Source organism: Rhea pennata, chromosome 2, assembly GCF_028389875.1.
Source record: "Rhea pennata isolate bPtePen1 chromosome 2, bPtePen1.pri, whole genome shotgun sequence".
Lineage (NCBI taxonomy): Eukaryota > Metazoa > Chordata > Aves > Rheiformes > Rheidae > Rhea > Rhea pennata.
The window spans coordinates 43,238,936-43,261,534 of record NC_084664.1 but is presented as its reverse complement, the minus strand read 5'-3'; the positions used below and the strand labels follow the sequence as shown (position 1 = coordinate 43,261,534).

At 37.4% G+C, this 22,599-nt stretch overlaps 1 protein-coding gene across 2 annotated transcripts in view; it reads left to right on the top strand.

The window, feature by feature from the left end:
- Nucleotides 1–22,599, top strand: part of TOP2B (DNA topoisomerase II beta) — a 79,317-nt gene that overhangs the window by 17,355 nt on the left and 39,363 nt on the right. For both annotated transcript variants that reach the window (XM_062569330.1, XM_062569329.1), the window contains exons 2-8: nt 3,893–4,066; nt 12,727–12,817; nt 15,316–15,379; nt 16,444–16,589; nt 17,606–17,703; nt 19,051–19,263; nt 19,345–19,518. In XM_062569330.1, coding sequence (XP_062425314.1) covers nt 3,893–4,066; nt 12,727–12,817; nt 15,316–15,379; nt 16,444–16,589; nt 17,606–17,703; nt 19,051–19,263; nt 19,345–19,518 — 960 coding nt within the window. The remainder of the gene's footprint in view (nt 1–3,892; nt 4,067–12,726; nt 12,818–15,315; nt 15,380–16,443; nt 16,590–17,605; nt 17,704–19,050; nt 19,264–19,344; nt 19,519–22,599) is intronic.

Genomic DNA, 22,599 nt, shown 5'->3' with positions numbered 1-22,599 from the left:
AATAGGTTGCCCAGAGAGGTTGTGGAGTCTCCTTCTCTGGAGATATTCAAAACCTGTCTGGATGCAATCCTGTCTAACATACTTTAGGTGAGGCTGCACAGGGAGGTTGGACTAGATGATCTCCAAAGATCCCTCCAACCTCATTCATTCTGTGATTTTGTGATGTGACAGCTGCTTGTCATGCCTGCAGTAAAAACCTCTTGAGGTGTAAGAATTTAGGTGGAAGAATTTGTGATGGAATGACTGGCTGAGAGACGACAGGAGAGTAGTGGGTATTGTCTGCCTCGACTTCAGCAAGATTTTTGACACTGTCTCCCATAACATCCTTGTAGGCAAACTCAGAAAGTGTAGGCTAGATGAGTGGACAGTGAGGTGGATTGAGAACTGGCTGAATGATAAGAGCTCAGAGGGTTGTGATCAGTGATGCAAAGTCTAGTTGGAGGCCTATACTGGGTCTAGTCCTGTTCAACTTACTTATCAGTGACCTCGATGAAGGGATTGAGCGCACCCTCAGCAAGTTTAATGATGATCCAAAACCAGGAGGAGTGGCTGGTACATCAAAAGCCTGTGCTGCCATCAGAGGGACCTCAACAAGCTGGAGAGTTGGGCAGAGAGGAAACTCATGAAGTTTAACATAGGCAAGTGCAGAGTCCTGCATCTAGGAAGGTATAACCCCATGGGGGCCAACCAGTTGGAAAGCAGCTCTGTGGAGAAGGACCTGGGAGTCCTGGTACACAAGTTAACCATAGCCAGCAATGTGTCCTTGTGGCTAAGAAGGCCAATGGTATCCTGGGCTGTATTAGGAAGGGCATTGCCAGCAGGTTGAGGGAGATGAACCTCCCTCTCTACTCAGTCCTGGGGAGGCTGCATCTGGAATGCTGTGTCCAGTTCTGGGCTTGGGTCAATATAAAAGAGACATGGAACTACTGGAGTGAGTCCAGCAGAGGGCTACTAACATGATAAAGGGACTGGAACATTTCTCATATGAGGAGGTGCTGAGAGAGCAGGGACTGTTCAACCTGGAGAAGAGAAGGCTGAAGGGGAGTCTTATCAATGTGTATAGATATCTGAAGGGAGGATATAAATAGGATGGGGCCTGACTCTTTCCAGTTGTGCTCCGTGAGCCCAGTGATAGGATGAGAGGCAATGGGCACAAACTGAAACATAGGAAATTTTCTGAACATGAGGAGAAACTTCTTTACTATGAGGGTGACTGAGCAGTGGAACAAATAGTCCTGAGAGGTTGTGGAATCTGCATCCTTGGAGATGTTCAAAAGCCATCTGGACACAATCCTGGGCAATGTGCTGTGGATGACCCTACTGGAGCAGGGAGGTTGGTCTAGGTGATCTCCAGAGGTCCCTTCTAACCTCAACCATTCTGCGATTCTGTAAGTTGAAGTTTTCCACTTGAACAAGATCCTAGCAAACTTTTACACAAATAATTGCCTGACCTTGTTTTACGGGTTATCTTCCCCCTACCTTCCCTTGCTTGAATTCTTACTTCCACTGATTCTGAGAAATACTCCCCATGTTTTCTTCCATGATCATGGCTTTATTAATGTTTATTGAAACAAGAAAAGTATTTTGTTGTTTTCTTCTGCTGATCAGTAGTCCCTTTAGAAGAAGTGATAACTGAGCTATAAAACCAATAAATGATAGTCTGAGCTAAAGATGACTCCTATTAGATATGAGGTCTTGTCTTAGAAGAGTGATAGGTTAAAACAAAGATGATAAAGCAAGTAAGGTCAGAAAAATGTTTATATATATATATATATGTATATATATATATAGTGGAACTCACTGAAATAGTTCTGTGAATAGAGTCTAAACTTCCAATTAAATAAAATTCACATAACAATTACTGACAATGCTTCTATAATTGTTCTTCCTCCTCCTTTTTCATATATGTTTTCTATTCTCAGAAGGTCCTGTTGGTTTTCTTCTTGATAGCCTTTTTTTGTGGAGAGGTATGTTGTGGTTTAAGACCAAATGACAGTGCAAAAATCAAATGGACTTGGATGCCAAAACTTTTCAATCATAATATGTGACCTCCCTTTGCTGTTGGAGAGGTGATGTGGTACAGAAGAAAAGTTAGGTGGACTAGTGCAGTGATTTCATCTGTGTTAAGTATAATCCTGGTGCAGGTCATGAGGTCTCCTCGGTTCTCTCCCCATGTGACTCCAGACACTGTCAGTTATAGGATGGGCAGAGAATACCCAGTTCTTGTTTGACCTCTTCAAATTCACTTGCTGTATAACAGTTGGCTGTTGTTGTCATTGGTACTCGCAATCTGCTTGTCTCAAAGATTTGCAAAGTATGTATTTGGCAGTGTTTCCATAAATACACTGGAAAAATGTCTCCAGTGGAGATCTCCAAGCCCAGAGAAGAAAGATAACTTGTTCTGAATAGAGCAAAATGTTTGATTTCTCTGCTTCCTAAGAGGAAAAAGAGCATATAGAAGTTGAAGTAGACAAATTGGAATAATCGGGGAGAATCGCCCTTGTTCATTGTATGTTACAGGTTGGTGTCTGGCCTCTTTGGATTTGCTGAAGTTGTTAGCGCAAGTCTGGCATCCTTCATTATGTGTGTGTACTTGTTACTATATACTAGTTTATGCTTTCTTACCCTTTACTTTCAGTGCTATCTTGGGCTGTGACAAGGGCTAGATTGAGAGAGCACTGATGACACTTCTAGCTGAAAAGTTTGCATGGTGACTAGTTAATCTAGGATTAGTATTTAGCATATATCTACTTTATATTTAGACTTGCTGGGAACACCTAAATGGGCATAAAATATTTACTTGAGTGGCAAGTGGCTTTTTTTGTCATTATTTGTCTACTGATGTACATCACTATTTTAACATCTGCTTCAAACTCAGTGTAAGAGAGAGAGGTAGATGATGATACAATTTATCTTCCTTTTATGTCTGCCAGCCAGGCAAATATGTCATATAAGTTCAAGTTCTGTTTATTCATGCTTTTAAGAGAATTCCAGTTTACAGGTAAGAAAGTGTGCTGTAAAATGTCATGTTTAGCTGCTTGATAGATACACCCTTACTGGCTCAGAAAGGGGTTTTCAAGATTCAATTACTCTTAGAGATTTTATCTTTTTCTTTTGTGTGGTGTTTGTTCAATGGGAAGGAGATGTTAATGTCATCAGGAAAAATTTGCTGAAAGATGCCCCAAATTACTAAATCATTTTATCCTTCCCTGAAAGTGGATTAGTTTTCTGTAATACTGTATGTTCCTCCACCAAATACTCTTCGTCCTCTCCACCCACAATTTCTGCGGAAATCTGGTATGCATTCTGACACTAACCTATGTGCTTCTGTATTCTTAAACTCATTGACTTATTTCATAATAAAACATTATAAACTGAGAATTTTATCAGGTTTAATTACTTCAGTAAAATGAGTGGAGGATGTAAATTATAGCTGGTATACCCTAGGCAAAAAGCCATAGGGATGCATTATAATGTTTCTTAAGCTTCACTAAATGAAAATCAAATTGTCTGAACTAAAATTTAAGATAATACTCTCATTATGCAGAATGGTATTCACTAGTTTGGAATCAAATGTTTAAGCACAAAATGGATGTTGTCAGTACTTAACCTGAGGAGGGGTATGTCTTTTGTGACACACTGTTGCTACCTTCATGTGGTTCATCCTGTTTAACAAGTTAAGAGAGTCTGAAAATGCAAAATTTGGTAGGAAACTGTAGTAGAATCTATTGAGTTATTTCTGTTGATAAGATAGCTTGATCTTAATGCATCTGAAAATTTAACTTTTAAATTACATGACAAGTTTTGATTGTAATTTAAATCTGTCAGCATTTGTTTATATCTTGAAAGAGTGGCAGATTAAATGAGTTGGGTTGATTTTTTTTTTTTTTAGACTTTATTTGATAATCAGATCAATGCTTCAAAAAAGGAAGAATCTGAAAGCATTAATAAGAATGATACTTCAAAGAAGATGTCTGTTGAGAGAGTTTACCAGAAAAAGACTCAGCTTGAACACATCCTCCTCCGTCCAGACACTTACATTGGGTCAGTAGAACCCTTAACTCAGGTAAGTTTTGTTAAGCTTACAGTTTTTAATAGTGTTTGTTGTTCTAATGAGGAAATGACTGTTCTGGTTAATAAATACACAGATCTGTACTTTCGTGAATACTCTGTTATTCTAAAAGCTATGGAAGTGTTTATGTATGCATATTTAGAACAGATTTTAACGAATTTAAAACAGTGATTGGTTCACTTGAAAAAAAATGCCAAGAGTATTTTGAAGATGATTCAAAACATGAGCACACACAGACCTACATGTTTATGCATATATGCTTATATGTTTACAAATATGCACACACACACACACACACAAATTTATAAATGAACATGTGTACAGGTTTGTGAGAAGCAATTGCTATAGATCCAAAAATGTTTCAAATTTATTTACCTAAATAGAAGACAAAAAACTTTAGCCTCCTGCTGACCCTTTATTCAGCCGTTTTAGTCATGTTGCAAATTGTTTTGAACATCAATATCTACAATTTTCGAATCTGTTTCCAAGGAGAAAGTAATGGATTTTCATTATGGAAGTCTTTCTGGGTTCAGCTGTAATTTTTGCCAAACCTCTACTTCTCCTCTCCTCATATGAGAGCAGCAATCAGATTGGAAGGGGAACTTTAGTGAAATAAGTCAGTCTGAGGAGATCCAAAATAATAGTAGCAGCTTTTACCCCCTTTCTGTGGGTGATGGTAGTCTAGGTTGGCCATGTAACAGCTGTCTTCCTAGCAGACATTTGCGTTTTTAGAATTAATTTCAGCATGTGTAAGCTTATCCTGACTATATATTTTGGAAACCAGGCTCCTACTACTTTGCATGCTCCTCTGAAGCTGCTTGCAGACTGCTCGAGCATTCAGATCTTTCCATGGAGGAGAAAATCATACATGTTTTAATTCCCTACATTGTCACACTGCTAGATTCTTTTCAAAAATGCCTCTGCTTCTAGGCATTGCACTCATTTATCCTTACATACTTCCCAGTTTCTAGCTGGTGTATTCTTTGGAAGGTGAAGAAAAGGGTTAGAAAGACGAATATTCAAAGGTTTTGCCTCTTTCTAATATATGTACCCTCATTATAAAGGAACCTGTTGTTCAAATAGATTGTTAACTTAGGAGAACAGCTTTTATTTCAATTGGGAGATACTGTCTATAGTTCTAATCCATGATGAATTTTTAAGAATGTCTTTATAAAAGATTAAACTGTATAATTTTAGAGGATCTTGAATCATTCAGGCCTCCAGAGACTTTCCCAAGATTAAAGGCCCCTAACTCTTGCTATATCCAGTGTTAAAAGAAAGATAAGCTCCACAAAGAGAAGACAGCAGTTTTCCCTTTGTGTCCAGCAAGGTGCAGCCTGATATTGTTAAAAGTTTCACCACAAATATAAAGATGGGTAGAGCTTCCAGCTTTTGCAGTCATTTTGTTTTTGACAGCTCCTATTGTGTTATAAAAAAAATTAAGTGAACAAGTGTGATTCACTGAAAATAGTTCTTGGTGCTTAAAATGTAGCTTGTTTTCTTCTGGGATCCATAGAAGAGATATGGGAATGAAATGACTTGGCTTAGAACAGTATTAAACAAGGCTCCCATCAGACTTAGCAAAGTACATCTTAACAAAGAATACAAGTTGTTTTTAATATCCCAAATTTGTTTATTTTTATTGTGGTAGCCTCTCTGAAATGAAGACCATATTGTAGAAGGCACTGTAGAAACACACCCTCAGAAATGCTCCTTATTTCAGCTCTTTTAAGTAGACAAGGCAAACAAAAGGGCGTAGAGGGAGAAAGACAAGACAAAATTATTTGAGTTCATGCACGAGATCAGAGGCAGAATCAGATTTGTTGGGTCTTGGTCCAGCTACATCCACAGGTATCTGTTGTTACTTTTTTATTCATGGAATTTGAATTACATCTAACCCTGGAAAGTTGTGATGGTTGAAAGTGGGTGAGGAAGATGGAAGAGAGAGGATGATTCCCAAGAATATAAAATTATTTTAAAGATTTAAGTCAGAGTGCCTTAATTAAAATGTAGGATTTCAGGTCTTACGTACTCTTGAAAAAAAAAAAAGCTGTCTCTCTCATCTAGCCATAAGCTGTTTGACTCTAAAGATATAGCAGAAATTTAGTGTTCTTTTGTCTGTGCTGTTGAAATAGTCAGTCACAGGTAGTCCTGTATTTGAATACAACCAGTAATTTTTCAACTGCCGTATGTGCACCACTAGGGATTTGTACATACTTCATATATTGAAAACTTTATTTTACTTCATGACTGAAAAGACTCACTTCAGTGGAAGCTCTTTCTCATGAGGAATTCCAACATAGGATGTATTTTTGATAAAGAGAAATCTGAAGTGATGAGGTATGAGAATATAAACTAAGATTAATTTTCTAGTTGGTTCTGTTCATGTATTTTTTAAAAATATTTTGTTTAATGAAGTGTAATCTGGGATTTGGACATCTGACCATGTGACTGTTCCTTGAATATTCCTGCTACCAGTGCTGATTCTAAAAATAATGTAAAAACCAATTCTAGGGGAAAAACTATCCTGAAGGTTCTGAACTCGTTGTGTAAACGCTGATTTTCAGGAATGATGTTGCTGTACTTATAGCCTCTGATGCTTTTACCATTGTTACTCAATTTGTTGCTTCAAGACGTACTCCTGCATCAGGTCCACAAAAATATTTGGTGGTGGAATGAAGGCAACTAACTAGTTGACTTAAGTAATTTAGGGTCTCTTAATATAAATGGAAGCGATTTTTTGAAAAAGCATACCTCAGTTTTTGATTCAAATGAATTTGCTGATTATCTGTAATGAGATAACCATACCCTATTACTGTAATGCATTTGAAGATGAGTTTGGGTGAAACTTAACCCTCTCCCTAACCCCAGTAGTAGCATTATTGTTCATTGAATTACTACAACAGGCACCTGCTTTTGTTTAAAAAAGGGTAATGTTATAGCTATGCTGTGCTCAGGGGCTGTGCTGAGATCTGAGTCCCTTTGTTGCTAAGCATTATAAAAAAAGCAAATAGGAAAGTTTTGTCTCCTAAAGAGGCCTATTTAAAGAGCTAAAATGTGAACAGATGAGAGTGACAGATAAAAGAGGATGAAACATAAAAGCAGTTATGCTCAATGAAAGTCATGCCTGTTAGGGATGAAGTTTTGTTTTTAAGGTGACAGTAGTGTTGTTAAATAGGATAATAAGAGTATTCAAGACAGCAGAGGGAAAACTGAAATGGAGAGAAGGTTGCTAAAGAAATAAAGCTGGAAGTGAGTCTTTATTTAGTGACATGGCTTAAGAGTTGTGCCTTGAAATGACAACCTATTTAATTCCTTATTGAGCTGATTGCCATCTGCAAGTTAAATCCAGTAGGGAAAAAGAATTTTTTTGTTGTTTTTTGTGAGCTGAATTGACTCATGAGTCAAGGGATAGATGAGCAGCAGGGCTGCTCCACTGAGACAGAGAATCATAGAATCATAGAATCAGTAAGATTGTAAAGGACCTGTGGAGATCATCTAGTCCAACCTCCCTGCTCAGCAGGGTCACCTAGAGCATGTTATACAGGGTTGCATCCAGTCGGGCCTTGAATATCTCCAGAGAAGGAGACTCCACAGCCTCTCTGGGCAGCCTGTTCCAGTGCTCCATCACTTTTACAGTGAAGAAATTCCCCCTCACAGTCAGGCGGAACTTCCTGTGCTTCAATTTCTGCCCATTGCCTCTTGTCCTGTCACACGGGACAACTGAAAAGAGTTTGTCCCTGTCCCCTTGACACCCTCCCTTCAGGTACTTATACACATTGATAAGATCCCCCCTCATTCTTCTCCTCCCCAGGCTGAAGAGGCCCAGCTCTCGCAGCCGTTCCTCATAGGGCAGGTGCTCCAGCCCTCTGGTCGTCTTTGTAGCCCTACGCTGGACTCTCTCCAGTAGCTCCATGTCTCTCTTGTAGTGGGGAGCCCAGAACTGGACACAGTACTAGAGATGAGGCCTCCCCAGGGCTGAGTAGAGGGGCAGGATCACCTCCATCGACCTGCTACCAACACTCTTCCTAATGCACCCCAGGATACCATTGGCCTTCTTGGCCACAAGGGCACATTTTGCTGGCTCATGGTCAACTTGTCATCCAGCAGCACTCCCAGGTCCTTCTCTGCAGAGCTGCTTTCTAGCAGGTCAGCCCCCAGCTTGTACTGGTGCCTAAGGTTATTTCTCCCTAGGTGGAGGACTCTGCACTTGCCCTTGTTGAACCTCAGGAGGTTCCTCTCTGCCCAACTCTCCAGCCTGTCCAGGTCTCCCTGAATGGCAGCACAGCCCCCTGGTGTATCAGCCACTCCTCCCAGCTTAGTATCATCAGCAAACTTGCTGAGGAGGCACTCCATCCCCTCATCCAGGTCACTGATGAAGAAGTTGAACAGGACGGGACCCAGTACTGAGCCCTGGGGGGTGCCAATAGCCACAGGCCTCCGACTAGACTCCACGCCACTGATGACAACCCTCTGAGCTCTGCCTTTCAGCCAGTTCTCAATCCACCTCACTGTCCACTCATCTAACACACACTTCCTGAGCTTGCCCAGGAGGATGTTATGGGAGACAGTGTCAGAAGCCTTGCTGAAGTCAAGGTACACAACATCCACTGCTCTGCCCTCATCTACCCAGCCAGTCATTCCATCCTAGAAGGCTATCAGATTGGTTAAGCAGGATTTCCCCTTGGTGAATCCATGCTGGCTACTGCTGATCACCTTCTTCATATGTCTGGAGATGACATCCAGAATGAGCTGTCCCATCACCTTTCCAGGGATGGAGGTGAGGCTGACTGGCCTATAGTTGCCTGGGTCCTCCTTCTTGCCCTTCTTGAAGACTGGAGTGACACTGGCTTTCTTCCAGCCCTCAGGCACCTCTCCAGTTCTCCAGGACCTTTCAAAGATGTTGGAGAGCGGCCTGGCAACAACACCCGCCAGCTCCCTCAGTACCCGTGGGTGCATCTCAACTGGGCCCATGGATTTGTGGATGTCTAGCCTGCCCAGAAGGTCTCTAATCCTATCCTCCTCAACCAAAGGAAAGTCTTCCCTTCTCCAGACTTTCTCCCTCACGTCCAGGCTCTGGGATTCCTAGGGGCTGCCCTTAGCAGTGAAGACTGAAGCCAAGAAGGCATTCAGTAATTCTGCCTTCTCTGTATCCCTTGTCACCAGGGCCCCTACCCCATTCAGTAGGGGGCCCACATTTTCCCTAGTCCTCCTCTTGCTGCTGATGTATGTGAAGAAGCCCTTCCTGTTGTCCTTGACATCCCTTGCCAGACTCAATTCCAACTGGGCCTTAGCCTTCCTCGCAGCATCTCTACATACTCCGACTGCATTCCTACAATTCTCCCAAGTAGCCTGTCCCCTCTTCCACAATCTGTGTATTTTCTTCTTCTCTCTGGACTTGGCCAAGAGCTCCTTGCTCACCCATCCAGGTCTCCTGCCCCTTTTGCTGCACTTCTTACTCATAAGGATGCACCACTCTTGAGCTTGGAGGAAGTGATGCTTGAATATAAGCCAGTTCTCCTGGACTCCATTTCCTTCTAGGGCCTTAACCCATGAGATTCCACCAATTAGGTCTCTGAAGAGCCTGAAGTCCACTCTCCTGAAGTCCAGGGTTGCAATCCTGCTTGTTGCCTTACTTCTTTCCTGCAGGATCATGAACTCTACCATCTCGTGGTCACTGCAGCCAAGGCTACCCCGAGCCTTCACATCTCTAACCAGTCCCTCTCTGTTGGTAAGGACAAGATTCAGCAGGACACCTTTCCTCGTAGGCTCCTCCACCATTTGTGACAAGAAGTTATCATCAGTGCATTGCAGGAGCCTCCTGGACTGTTTGTGCCTTGCTGTGTAGTCCTTCCAGCAGATGTCAGGGTGGTTGAAGTCTGCCATGAGAACCAGAGCCTGTGATCGTGAGGCTACTTCCCACTGTCTGTAGGAGGCCTTATCAACTTTCTCTTCCTGGTCAGGTGGCCTGTAGTAGACACCCACAACAGTGTCCCCCATGTTAGCCTGCCCTTTGATCTTTACCCATAAGCTTTCAAGTGCCTCCTCCTCCTCCAACCCCAGGCAGAGCTCGATGCATTCCAGTTGCTCTCTCACATAAAGAGCAACTCCACCACCTCGCCTTCCTGGCCTGTCTTTCCTAAAAAGCACATAGCCATCCATGACAGTGTTCCAGTCGTGTGAGCTATCCCACCATGTCTCTGTAACTGCCATGAGATCATGGCCCTGCGACCACACACAGATCTCCAGCTTCTCCTGTTTGTTCCCCATGCTGCGTGCATTGCTGTACAGGCATTTCAAAGAGGTGGTAATGCCTTCAGGTTTCCCAGGAAGGTTGTACAGGGGTCCCCCATAGCCACGTCCCAAACGCACATCCCCAGCTGCATGCGCCTGTTGGAGGCCCCCCAACCCAACTTGTGTTTTGTTGTCTACCCTGTCTCTACAACACCCTCCCTCCCCCCGCCTACCTAGTTTGGAAGAGTGCAAGACCAAGTTGCTAGGAGTGGGGAAAGTGAGAAGGAAAGCAGCCAGACCTTGCAGCTGTTACAGATAGCTCAACCTTTTCACTGAACTTCATACTGTGAACAAGCTAGTGAAGAAGGAAAGAAAGGCTGTTGAGGACTTTTATGAAGACAAGTTTCATAATCTGTTACTTCTGATACTTCTAAATTGGTGGGTTTGGACATGGGAGCAACTTACAATTAGGTCCCAAGATGAGCTCTGAATCCTTAGTGACTAGTACAGGATGAGAAACACAGAGTTACATTTTGGTGCATCCCTTAATTTTATTGATAGGATTCCACTCAGATAGAATCTTTTTTATATGCTTGAGAGGTCAACCAGTATCAGTGGTTGAATGAAGTGGACCGTGAGAAAACATATTTGACTGTTAAATTAATTGTGTCTTATATGATACATTTTAAAAACTGAATTTTTCATCAGATTCTTTTGTGAGGTACTACAAAAATTATTTCCTTCCCTTAGGTGTCTCCTTTGAGAGGTCTTAACATTTATTTCCAAAATAAATACTAATTGTGAAAGTGGGAGAGAGCACAGTGGAGAGGTTTTTTATTTCCTACAACTTGTTCTGGTTTCTGATTCTGATATTTTTTCTTTTATTGTAGTATGAATAATAAAATAGTGGACATATAGGGCAATCAGGATATGTCTCACTGTTTATTCTGCAGTTAATTACTTGTATTTACATTTCTATGTATAGATTGCAGCTATGGTTTGTGTGGGATACAAGTGAATTAAATCAGCATTAAATATACTCCAGTACTGTGGAAGCATCTGGAATAGTGCATCTATTAGTGTATCTAGATAAATCTCAATCCTTGATTTACTAGTTTGGTTATATCTATGAGCTGCCTGGAAAAGGAAAAATTGTAGTAGTGGTATCATACAGGAAAGCTAGGGAAAGAAGGTCAAGGCAGCAGCAGCATTGTTTTTCTGAGATCTTAAGTTCTGTGATCTCACAGTCAGATGGCTGAATTCCAGTAGAACCATTTGCCATGAAAAATGTATCGGGGACTAAAATCAAAGGAAAAGAGCAGGAAATAAGTTTGATTAAGAAATTAAGATAAACGCTAGATACTGTATTTAGATACTGGTATTACTATTCTGCTCAGCAGTAGACACTGTTGTTGGGATAAATTATTACAATTTGAGTCAGATCTGCATAGCTAATGTGGAGATTCCTGTGGAACACACAGACTTGCTATCAATCTCCATTTTATCATTAACTAGAATTACTTGTTCTGTTAATGAAACCTAAAATCTACACCATTTTACATAAATAGAAGATTAACAGTTTTTCAGTGTGTATATTTAGCATGTATATCATTTTGAAATGATCTACAGGATTTATATTTCTGTTTTGTTATTTTTCATATTGACATTGCTTTCAAGTAGAAATTTGATTTTGTACAAGACTGAAAAAAATATTCCTTATTGCTGGTAATCCTTTGAAAACCGAATTGCATTGCATCTATGGGGATTAGACGAAAACTGATTTCATTTCTCTGTGCCATAGTAGGTGGTGGTAAGGTGCAGTTCATAATATACATATAAAACAGACTTATCAATAAGAAGAATATATGTAGCATGTTTTTGTGTAGCTATCAGAAAACAAGAAGGACATGTAAGCCACCTTTGTAAGTCACCCAAATTCTGTATTAGATCCCATTTTTTCGTTAGGGATTGTATCATAGGCCAGGAACCTTGTAGCACTGCTTACCTTGGTTTACATTTCCTGCTTCTAGTTTTAGTTGAGGGTGGTTTCTGTAGGGAAAATTCTAATCTAGTTGCTAAATGACAATGTTCTTAGAGGAGGAAAGACTGTCCTTATAACATTGTAAAGGGAGATGTGAATAACTATCAGAGTTTAAGAGAATCTAGATATAAAGCTGATAAAATGGTGATGAAAGAGTTAAAAATCCTGAATGTGTATTAATAAAAGCATTTGCTCTTATTCCTTTTTGGAAAGGTTGGCTAGTTACTTTTGTATCAGCTAAAATTTGTGATAGAGGGATGAAGTTAAAAATCTTAATTCTGCTTACTGAAGTGTTAAGTATTCCAAGTTATTGAAGTATAAACATTTCCTTTTTGGACCAAAACAATAAATATTTTTATTTTATTTTGTTTACGTATAGTTAATGTGGGTTTACGATGAAGATGTAGGAATGAATTGCAGAGAAGTTACCTTTGTCCCAGGCTTATATAAGATCTTTGATGAAATCCTTGGTAAGTATTTTAAGTATTTTTAACAATAACATTGTTGCAGAGTTATGGAGTACACATTATTCCAGAAGCTCTCAAAGCACATTATGTGTATTTAGGTTTAAATCACAGACTTAGAGATCCACTAAAATGCAGTAAACTATAAATTGTGTGTGTGCCAGCACTATAGAGCAATATAGAAGAAGGAAGAGTGCGTTCAATTTAACCTGCAGGAAAGTATAAGAAATTGTTATTAAACATCAGATTATTCTTTATTCTCAACATTGTTACGAGATTTTTAATCTGCAGGGTTGATCAGGACCTCAGTTTTAAATCACATTTGAAAGAAAAACGTTCTATCGGTGGTTGCTTAATAATATGAAGGAGAAGGTGTCTCAGTGTTGACTTAAATCATCGTAACTTCATGAATCATTAAAACTACTTCCTTCTGTGCAGAATGAGAGTGGTTGTGATGGTGATTGTTACACAGTTCATTTATAGACTTCAGATGGTTGTAAAATAAGTAAGTATCATACTGCCATTTAAAAGCCTGATCACAAAGACACAAACAAATGTTTTTTAGAAAATTCTATCTTAAAGTATACCTGAGTTACTACAGCTTGCTAGCTTATGACACTCTCTTGGTGACAGGCAGAGACTGAAGGCTAACCAGCACTAGAAACTTACGAACAGTGTGCTGTCTACTATACTCATATGTTGGTTTAATTGTCATTAATTTTTTAATTGACATTAAATCTTCATTGTTTATGAATTCATTCGAAATTCTTTATGATGTTATTGGCAGAATTACATCTTAAACTAAATTATGGTCTGTTGAGGTCAACAAAAGTTTTGTCATGACCTTCAGTGGGATCCATACCTCTAAAACTGTGCTTTATAGCATTGCATTCTTAGAGACAGCAAAGACTACATCTTTATTGTCAAGTTAGGTGGAAGAGAAGGAATATTTTTTTTTACTTGTTGATAAATTTGAGAAATAATCTTTCATCACTTCTTTTTTTGTGTGCTGCCTCAGAATTTAAAGGCTTTTCACAGGAGGGAGCCACTTCCATCTTGTCCCGTTGAAAAGGAAGATCATTGTCATATCATTATCATAGTTCTGTACAGTTGATTGCTTCTTTATGTAGCACCAGCAATTGCTTTGCAGAGCATGGCTTGAGAACTTGAGGCCAGGGTAATAACATTATGAAAAGTGGAAAGTTTAGCTGTGCATACTTTGGAATGGAACTGCACTTAATGGTTTTAGTAAAAACACCTTGAAATATCTGATCTTCAGTTGAGATCTTTTCCACTGAATGTTAATTTATTTTAAGATATTAAAATATAGATATTAAGGTATTTTATCTTTACTGGGTTTCTCTTCAGGTCCTTTAGTGGTTTGAGGTGATGAGGCAAATGCTGAAAATGATTGTAAAGTGTTTTCATGGTTAATGACTAGAATCACATTTTGATTTCTATTGTTTGTAATTAATATACATGTGAGTACAGTTTAATTAAATTCTTTTCAAATATTAAATTCTACTTATCCTACTTTTGATCGTAAATTGTGTAAAGTATAAGTGGTTGTGAGCATCCAGGGATTATTAGAGAGAATCTGCAATCCAAAAACTTAATTGATGTAAGTTCTTCAGGATTGGTTTTCACTGGCAGAATGATGAGTAAACATATCTAATGATGCGTAGTTTCTTTTTTTTTCCTTTTCTCTCTCTCTTTTTTTTTTTTTTTTTTTTTGTATGTGTTTATGTCTATGGTCTTTTTTGAGTACAATGGGTTTCTATTATGGTATTGTTTTACTCCTACTGTGTCTAAATGCATACAAGGAAGCAGTCATTTACTATAAAAATATTGTTCGATCTAAAGCATTGTGGAATAGGACTATTCTAAAACAAAAATTGATAAATTTTAACAATGCTGGCATAAATAATTGTTATCAGTTAAAATTAATAAAACCAGTTTTTTGATGTGTGTGAGCACAGTGCCTGTGTTGATAGGGTTCTAGATTTGGTGCTACTATAATAGGAATTATAAGTAGTAATGATAATTGCAGCCGGTAAGAACTGATAAGTTCAGATTTTTCCTACTCTGTAAAAATATACTATTCCAACATAAACCAGAAAATAGTATTTCACAAGGGGCAAAAGGGTAATATGTGTAATAAATATGCGAAGAAATGCAGCACAGAGCAACAGAGGAATGAAGTTTTTAATATGCTAAGAACAGTTATGGGAACAGGCTTACAAAATAAGCTTCTATGTTTATTTTTAATGTCATGTAACTGCTAGAAATAGAATCAGTAGTCATAAGGAGGTTGAAAACCTCCTTCTTGGAGGTTATATTTACTGACTTCAGTAACAAGATAGTAAATATACAAAAAGCAACCTGATTAAAAAACACCTTGACCATTGTAAATTGTGGTGAAATATGTAAATAATCAGATTTATAGATCAAGTAATTAATTTTTCCTCCTAGAAAGTGTTAAAATGTGTTATTTTATTTCATAGTAAATGCTGCAGACAATAAGCAGAGGGACAAGAATATGACTTGCATTAAAATATCCATTGATCCGTAAGTAAAAGCATGTTTTAGTTTACTCTCTCTGTACAGGCTATTGTAGTTCAGATCTTTGTAAAAATAAAATAGTAAATGAAATTATTTAGAATGAAATAATCTTTTTGGAATTGTTTCCATTGGCTTCATATTTTGAGATGACAGGATAAATTAAAATAATTAACAGTAATTACTACCATTTTGAATTTATAATAATTTGTTCTCCTAAACCACTTATTAATGTTTGATGGAATAATTGAATAAAACTTAGAACCTGAAGATTTTAAAATTCATGATGAGATGAAAGCTTGGCAGTACATAACTGTATCCAGCCAGGTTATGCATAAATCATAATTACCAACCCTTAATTCTGTAATGCAACTTTATACCTCTTGAGCTTCTACATTAATTCCTTCAGCATCAGGATGAAATTATGTTTGAACTAGTCAGATAAAACACACTGAAACGGCAGATTGCAAATATCTCTTTACTACTGTTTTTTCCAAATGGATTCCTTGAAGAAGAGTTAGTTCCGAATGAGAAATACTGTAGTTAAAGACATGGAGATTGGGTGCCATAGTAGTGCCGTTTCAGTGAAATGTTACTGAATAATAAATGTTTTGAAGAGGAATTTTGGCACTGATGGGTAAAAGAAGTTACAATGACTATAATAAATAGGAAATGACCATTCTAAACAGATTATAGCTTGGCTGTGTCTCAGTGGACTTCCATGAAACCTACAAAAGCTACTTCTCTAACTTAGGAATAATACAACAGTATAACAAAACTTCAGGATTCGGTGGCAGATCATGTTGATAGTGGAAGCTCTTCAAACACAGATTTTTGAAGGTTATTTTTATGGTATGAAATATTGTCATACATGGGCAATTATACTGCTTCTTCTAAGACATGAAGAAAAACAAGATGGTTTTTTGATAATTAAAATTTATAGAACTACAAATATTGTAAAAGTGCAGTCTTTTATTATAATGTGTGCAATTATTTAAACCTCTAAAACGTATGCAAGAGTCTATTTTCAAGAATACAATATTTAACTTAATGCCTTTCTTTGCTGATTTCAGAGAATCAAACATTGTCAGTATATGGAATAATGGGAAAGGTATACCAGTTGTGGAACACAAAGTAGAAAAAGTGTATGTTCCTGCTTTAATCTTTGGGCAGCTGCTAACATCCAGCAACTATGATGACGATGAGAAAAAAGTTACAGGCAAGACTATTTATCATGTTCTATTCATTCAATTAATCAGTTGTCTGTTTTTCAGTATACTTTCCCTTTTTAATTTTTCTACTCTTTTTGTAATGTGTGATCACTTAGTCACCCTTACCAAGTTCTATGTTAGGGTAAAGTGATCATGAGAAAAAAAATCTATTTTGTTTCTTTTTTGTTTATATGTGGCATTGTTTAGAGAGAACTTTATATTTGCATCTCTAATGTCATGTCAGAATTCCTTATTTACTACCTGTAAAAGTTCCATGGTAATTATACTATCTGCAAGCGTTAGAAAGTTTACCCTATCAAAATTGAAAGAAAAATTATTTTAATAAATTAGTCTATGTTTTATTTACCTAAAGGCAAGGTAACCTTGATTTAGATTATGAATGAAAGTTTGTTCTGTTTTATCCTAGCCCCCATATATTTTTTCCACCAAATGATGACTTCAATAATTTCTTTTAAGACACACAGGAATTATTTGATTTTATTTTAAGGTGAATGTAGTATATTAAACTTCCTTTTGAATTCCTTGAGAAATAAACTAAAGTATGATTTCAGTCAATTAATATGACGTAACTGTGAGTTGGTGCCAAGAAGGGGTGACTTAATTCCTTCTCTCTGAACTCCTACTCCCTCTGCTTACCTTCTATTAGAGCTAGCAAGTGTGTGGTCACTGAGTTAATTGGGTCTGTTCATGTACTCATTTTCCACTGGGTGAAGGTGTTGATGTTGCTTGCCTTGCAGCACAGGACTGCTAGGTCTCAACGTAGGGGAGCAGCGGGAGCATCCTGGCCAGGGTGGTGGAAGAGCAAAGTGCTTATTTTTCAGACAGCAACATTTGCCCCAGATCTCCAGTCCTGTGAGACTGTACCTCTGGCATCTTTTCATAGCTGTTGACATGTGGCTCCACTTTTGTCTTATATAGGAACATTTTACTTTATTTGCATATTTTCTAGGTGTGGTAAATATAATTTCTGCTTTAAAAAACTTACTGTATGTTGTTTTTCCAGGTGGCCGTAATGGCTATGGTGCAAAACTTTGTAACATATTCAGTACAAAGTTTACGGTTGAAACTGCTTGCAAAGAATACAAACACAGCTTTAAGCAGGTATAGAAGTTATCTCAACTTTTTCCTTTTCTTTGCTGTAATTATAAACTTAAAATTGAACACATTTCAGTATTTTATACAATGAATCATTTAACATTCAAATGTGAAGGGATGTAGGGTATGCAGGTTAGATTAGTTCCATAAAATTGGTACTTCTACATGTGAATTTGTTTTTTTTTTTAAGTAATTAACTTTTCTTGAGAGTGTAACTAAAATGAAATGTGAGTTCATTTTAGTGACTGAAAGTCACTAAATGACTTTTGTGAATAAAAATGAAAGACACTGCTGTTAAAACTAAGGTATACTCGTAGAAATGAATGTAAAAATTGAATATATTTTATTTAAATGGTTCGTAATTGCTCAAGCATTAAATTTATCAGAAAGTTGTACTACTTTTAGCTGTGCAAACATTAGAACAATTATCTAGATAGTTTTGTGTAGTGTTATGAAAATGTTTTTTGTGACTATAGAAGTTTGGAGAACTTTGGTATGCTGTTAATTACCAAAGTTCCTCAACCTTGGAGTCTTTCACAGTTGGTGGCTTCATTCTCTTTTTTTCTAGAAAAACAATCCATTTCTGGTTATACTGTCATGGCACTGGCATAAACGGTATATTTTAATGGTTTACCTGCCTTTCTAAGAATATTTTCTCCTAAATGCTAAAATCAAATTAATACTGGCTTAAATGTATACTTTGATGACAATGACATACTTAAAAACTTATCAAAAGCATGAAATTACATACTTTGAAAAACTGAGGAAAATTTAGTGCAACTGGACCTTGATGTCTGCTGTAAGAGAATGTGAATCAGCCTTCTGCTTGGTCTTTTAAACGTGCCAGCATTGTTAAACAGAGAACATTGTTAAGACCCTGAATAAGTCTGAGCAAGTTGGTTTATCAGCCTTTGATATTCTTTGATATTCTGTCAACCACAAAGATGGTATTTCAGAGACTATTGAATCTCTGAACTCCAGGTGCTGGGACTCAAGATTTCTGAAGGAGGATATATTAGATTGAAAGGGTTAAACTGACAGGCAATAAAGATTGTTTAGCCAGCTCACTTGTATCCAATTTAGTCCATTCTCTACTGGGCTCTGTTTGCGTTGGAAACATATCCATCAGTGTTAGGGAACCTATATATACAGAAGTCACAAATCTGCTGTCATCAATGCTTGTGAAAGTCATGGTAAGGCAATTAATTTTAGCAGAGGAAACTTCTAAGAGAAATCTGCAAACTTTTTATTGTGTAGCTGTTGCTATCTTAGCATGGCTGGAAAATGGACAGAGGAGGAGGATAATAAGTCTTTTATTGCAAACTAATGTCTAAAATGTTTTTGTTTCCAAAGACTTGGATGAACAATATGATGAAGACTTCTGAACCCAAGATTAAGCATTTTGATGGTGATGACTACACATGTATTACATTCCAGCCTGATTTATCTAAATTTAAAATGGAAAAACTTGATAAGGATATTGTGGCCCTCATGACAAGAAGAGCATATGATTTGGCTGGGTCATGCAAAGGAGTCAAAGTTATGTTGAATGGGAAGAAATTACCTGTAAGAGCCTCATTTAAAATATTTTAAGGAGGGTGAGTATTTAATGGGAAGAATAGTAATTGCTTATCTGTATTGCTGTAGGTAAATGGATTTCGCAGTTACGTAGATCTTTACGTAAAGGACAAACTGGATGAAACTGGAGTTGCACTTAAAGTAATTCATGAAGTTGTGAATGAGCGATGGGATGTGTGCCTCACTTTAAGTGAAAAAGGATTTCAGCAAATCAGCTTTGTAAATAGTATAGCTACCACAAAGGTGAGTAGTTATATTTATATTAAAAGACAAAAACTGTAAAGGATAAAAGTACATGCTAAGGTTACACCTAGTCAGATATTTGATAAAAATAAATCTGGCTTCTATAAATAAATAGGTGAAGTAATCCTTTGCATGAGAAGATCTGTTAAAGCAAGTATTGTATTTCTGTAGTTTTAGAATACTAGCAATAATTATCAGTGATGCTGATATCTTATGTGGTACTGATAAAAGATGAAATGAATGGAACTGAAGTTTAGTCAAAATATTGTATTCTGTCCTTTCCAATACAGATTGTAATAAAATAACTGAAATTAAGGTAAAAATGATGTATGCAAATGCTTAAAGTTAGTAGCAAGTTCTGGTTGGGAAAAATTGCTTTTGGTATTCATGAAAAATGTTTTTCCATTTATTGCTTTATGATGTATAAAACTGGCCTGAAATGTTGAGATTATTTTTCTTTTATACCCTTTTCTTCTTTAGGGGTCTAGGTATTCTCTATACCTTTCAGTAACTAGAGAAGTAGTGAAATTATTGCAGATCTTCTGTTATGATAAAAAAGCGATTTGTTCTACGTACTGAAATACAAACCTTACGCTTCTCAGATACTGGCACTGTTTGGCACGAAGACAGTCGTCTGAAACCCATTAGCACAACTTTCATTTATGCCAGTTTGGTACAGCCCAAAGAAGAAGTTTAGGTATCTAAGGTCCACCATGGTGAAAAAATGCCTCTGTCATTTCTGCTCTTCAAAGTTGTGCAGGATGAGTGATGTAACAACAGTTAAGCAGTATTTGCCCCAGTTTCCAGTGATTGATGGGCTATTTCTAGGGAATCTTAACCATGGCTTCTCCTGAAAGATGAGAAAGATAAGAATTTGTAATCAGACACTTAAAAATTTCTTGCTCAGGTCTCTTCCAGAAGAGTCAAACAGAAGAAAATTCCAACAGAGGTACAAGTGCTTCAAGAGAAGTGAGGTCCTTGGTCTAGACAGAGGTCTAGAATATCAGTGTTAACCTCTGTCGTAGCTGAAGTTTAGCTAGTGTTTGGCTGGTATCTGATTGTTACTGCATAATCTCCTCCAGTGTTGTTTTCAGTGTCGCTGAACCAGAGTTCAGTGGTAAGGGAGATGGTTTATTTTGGTGTAGAATATTTACTTTTTAAATGTACATTTTAATTAAATGCATATCTGATACTTGTGAAAACTAAGGAAAGCAAAAAACATATCTGGTAATTCTAAGGTTCAGGTAACATTTATTTTACTTCAGGCCTCTTTATGCAACATAAAGAAGAAAAATAGCATGACTTTAAAAGATGTTTAAAATATCTTCATGAAGAAGCTGACAGTACAGAGAAACTTAATAATGTTTGATATCAGGTTATGAAAATATATTTGAAAAAATGAATACTTATTGACTCCTAAGTAAATATATTACATACACTTACTCAAAGGATTTTGAATTTGACTCCTTTGGATCAATTTTCATCCATCATGCAGTTACACATGCGTTGTTATCATATATTCTTTAAGACAATTCATAGAAAAAATACTGTGTATTCTTCAAAGGTAAGTGTTGTAATTTCTAGTTTTTCCCACTCTCCCAATCCATGCCTTATGTGTGTGACTGGATGTGGAATGCTCGGGGCCGGTGAACCACCTCACCAGCAATTGATGTGCAACTACCCACTGATGAGACATAATGGCTAGTAACTAACTGCGTCAACTGCCTGTTCCCTTATCTGCTAACAGGTGAGGAGCTCATTTCAGCTGTTCTTTGGTTGTATATCACTGTTTGCTGAAAGCTTTTCATTTCTGTTTCTGGATAAATTTCACCCAGCCGTAACTTCCCTTCCACTTCTATTTTTTTTAAACTTGCTTTAAATTCAAACAAGTTTGGGGGATTTTTTTTAGGGGTGGGTAAAAGGTCAGGCAGTATATTGAGGCACAACTCCCTTTTTTTGTTCTTGTAAGTTTGTTACTGTGTCACTAATGATCAGGTCCCTGTGTATTCACAGTTTTGCAGTACTAGGCTACTACAGACTAAGATTGCATTTGAAAGAATGTTTCTAGCTATTATGGTTGTGCAGACAACCTTTCAGTGTTACATGTATATAAATTGATTAAGCGTTGTCTTTCTGAGTTCTCAGTTTCAAACAGTAGCTGTAGTAGAAATTCTAGTAGAAACTTCAGTTACTAACATCAATCCAATGATATTCTTAATATTGTAGTACTGCTAAGTATAATACTATCAGTCATTTTAGCAGAAACATTCAGCTAATGTGGATGCAATGACATGTATTAGACTTGGGTACAGGGCAGCCAACCTGTTAAAATACATGAGCATTTAGCAAGAAATTTAGGGCAATTCCAGAATTTACAAGTTTATTCTAATAAAATAAATATAATAGAAAACTAATTTGAGAGGAAATATAATGATTGTATTTATATAGCTAATTCAATTTTATAATTAGCTTGTGAATTTCAGTTTGCCATATGAACTGTTTATTTGTCCTTAGAATTTATATGTGGCATACTTCAGAATTAATCGTTGGCTGTTGATGACACTATTAATACAATGTATATAGAGCCAGTCTAAGCTTCTCTTTTAAGACTTAAGTTGTTACCATTTCACAGTAACGTCCTTCCATCCTGAAGTTTGCAAAACAGGGGTTCAGTCATAATGGTTGCCTTTTAGGACAAGATATTTATGCAGCTGTAGTTCTCTTTTCCATAAGGCAGTATCCTGATAGTTATGGACAGCCTTTTAGGTTTAGAGGACATTTTTGTTTTTCTGTCTTGTATTAAATGTACTGACAGTTGGGGCAGTTATAGGCTGTTATGCTTCGATAGTGGGTAAATGTGCCACCTACTGGTGAGATGGTTGAAAGGTTCCCAACTTTGAGCTCTGAACATCCCTCACTCAATGCTACACACTAAGAATGGACACAAGAATGAGGAACTGTTATAATTAATACCGTCTAAGAACAAGAATTACAGGTAAGATGCTGATTTTCTGATATGTCAGCTATCAGTTTGAGCAAAATATTTGAAGTTCTAAAACTAGACTTTTCTAATCCAGTTGT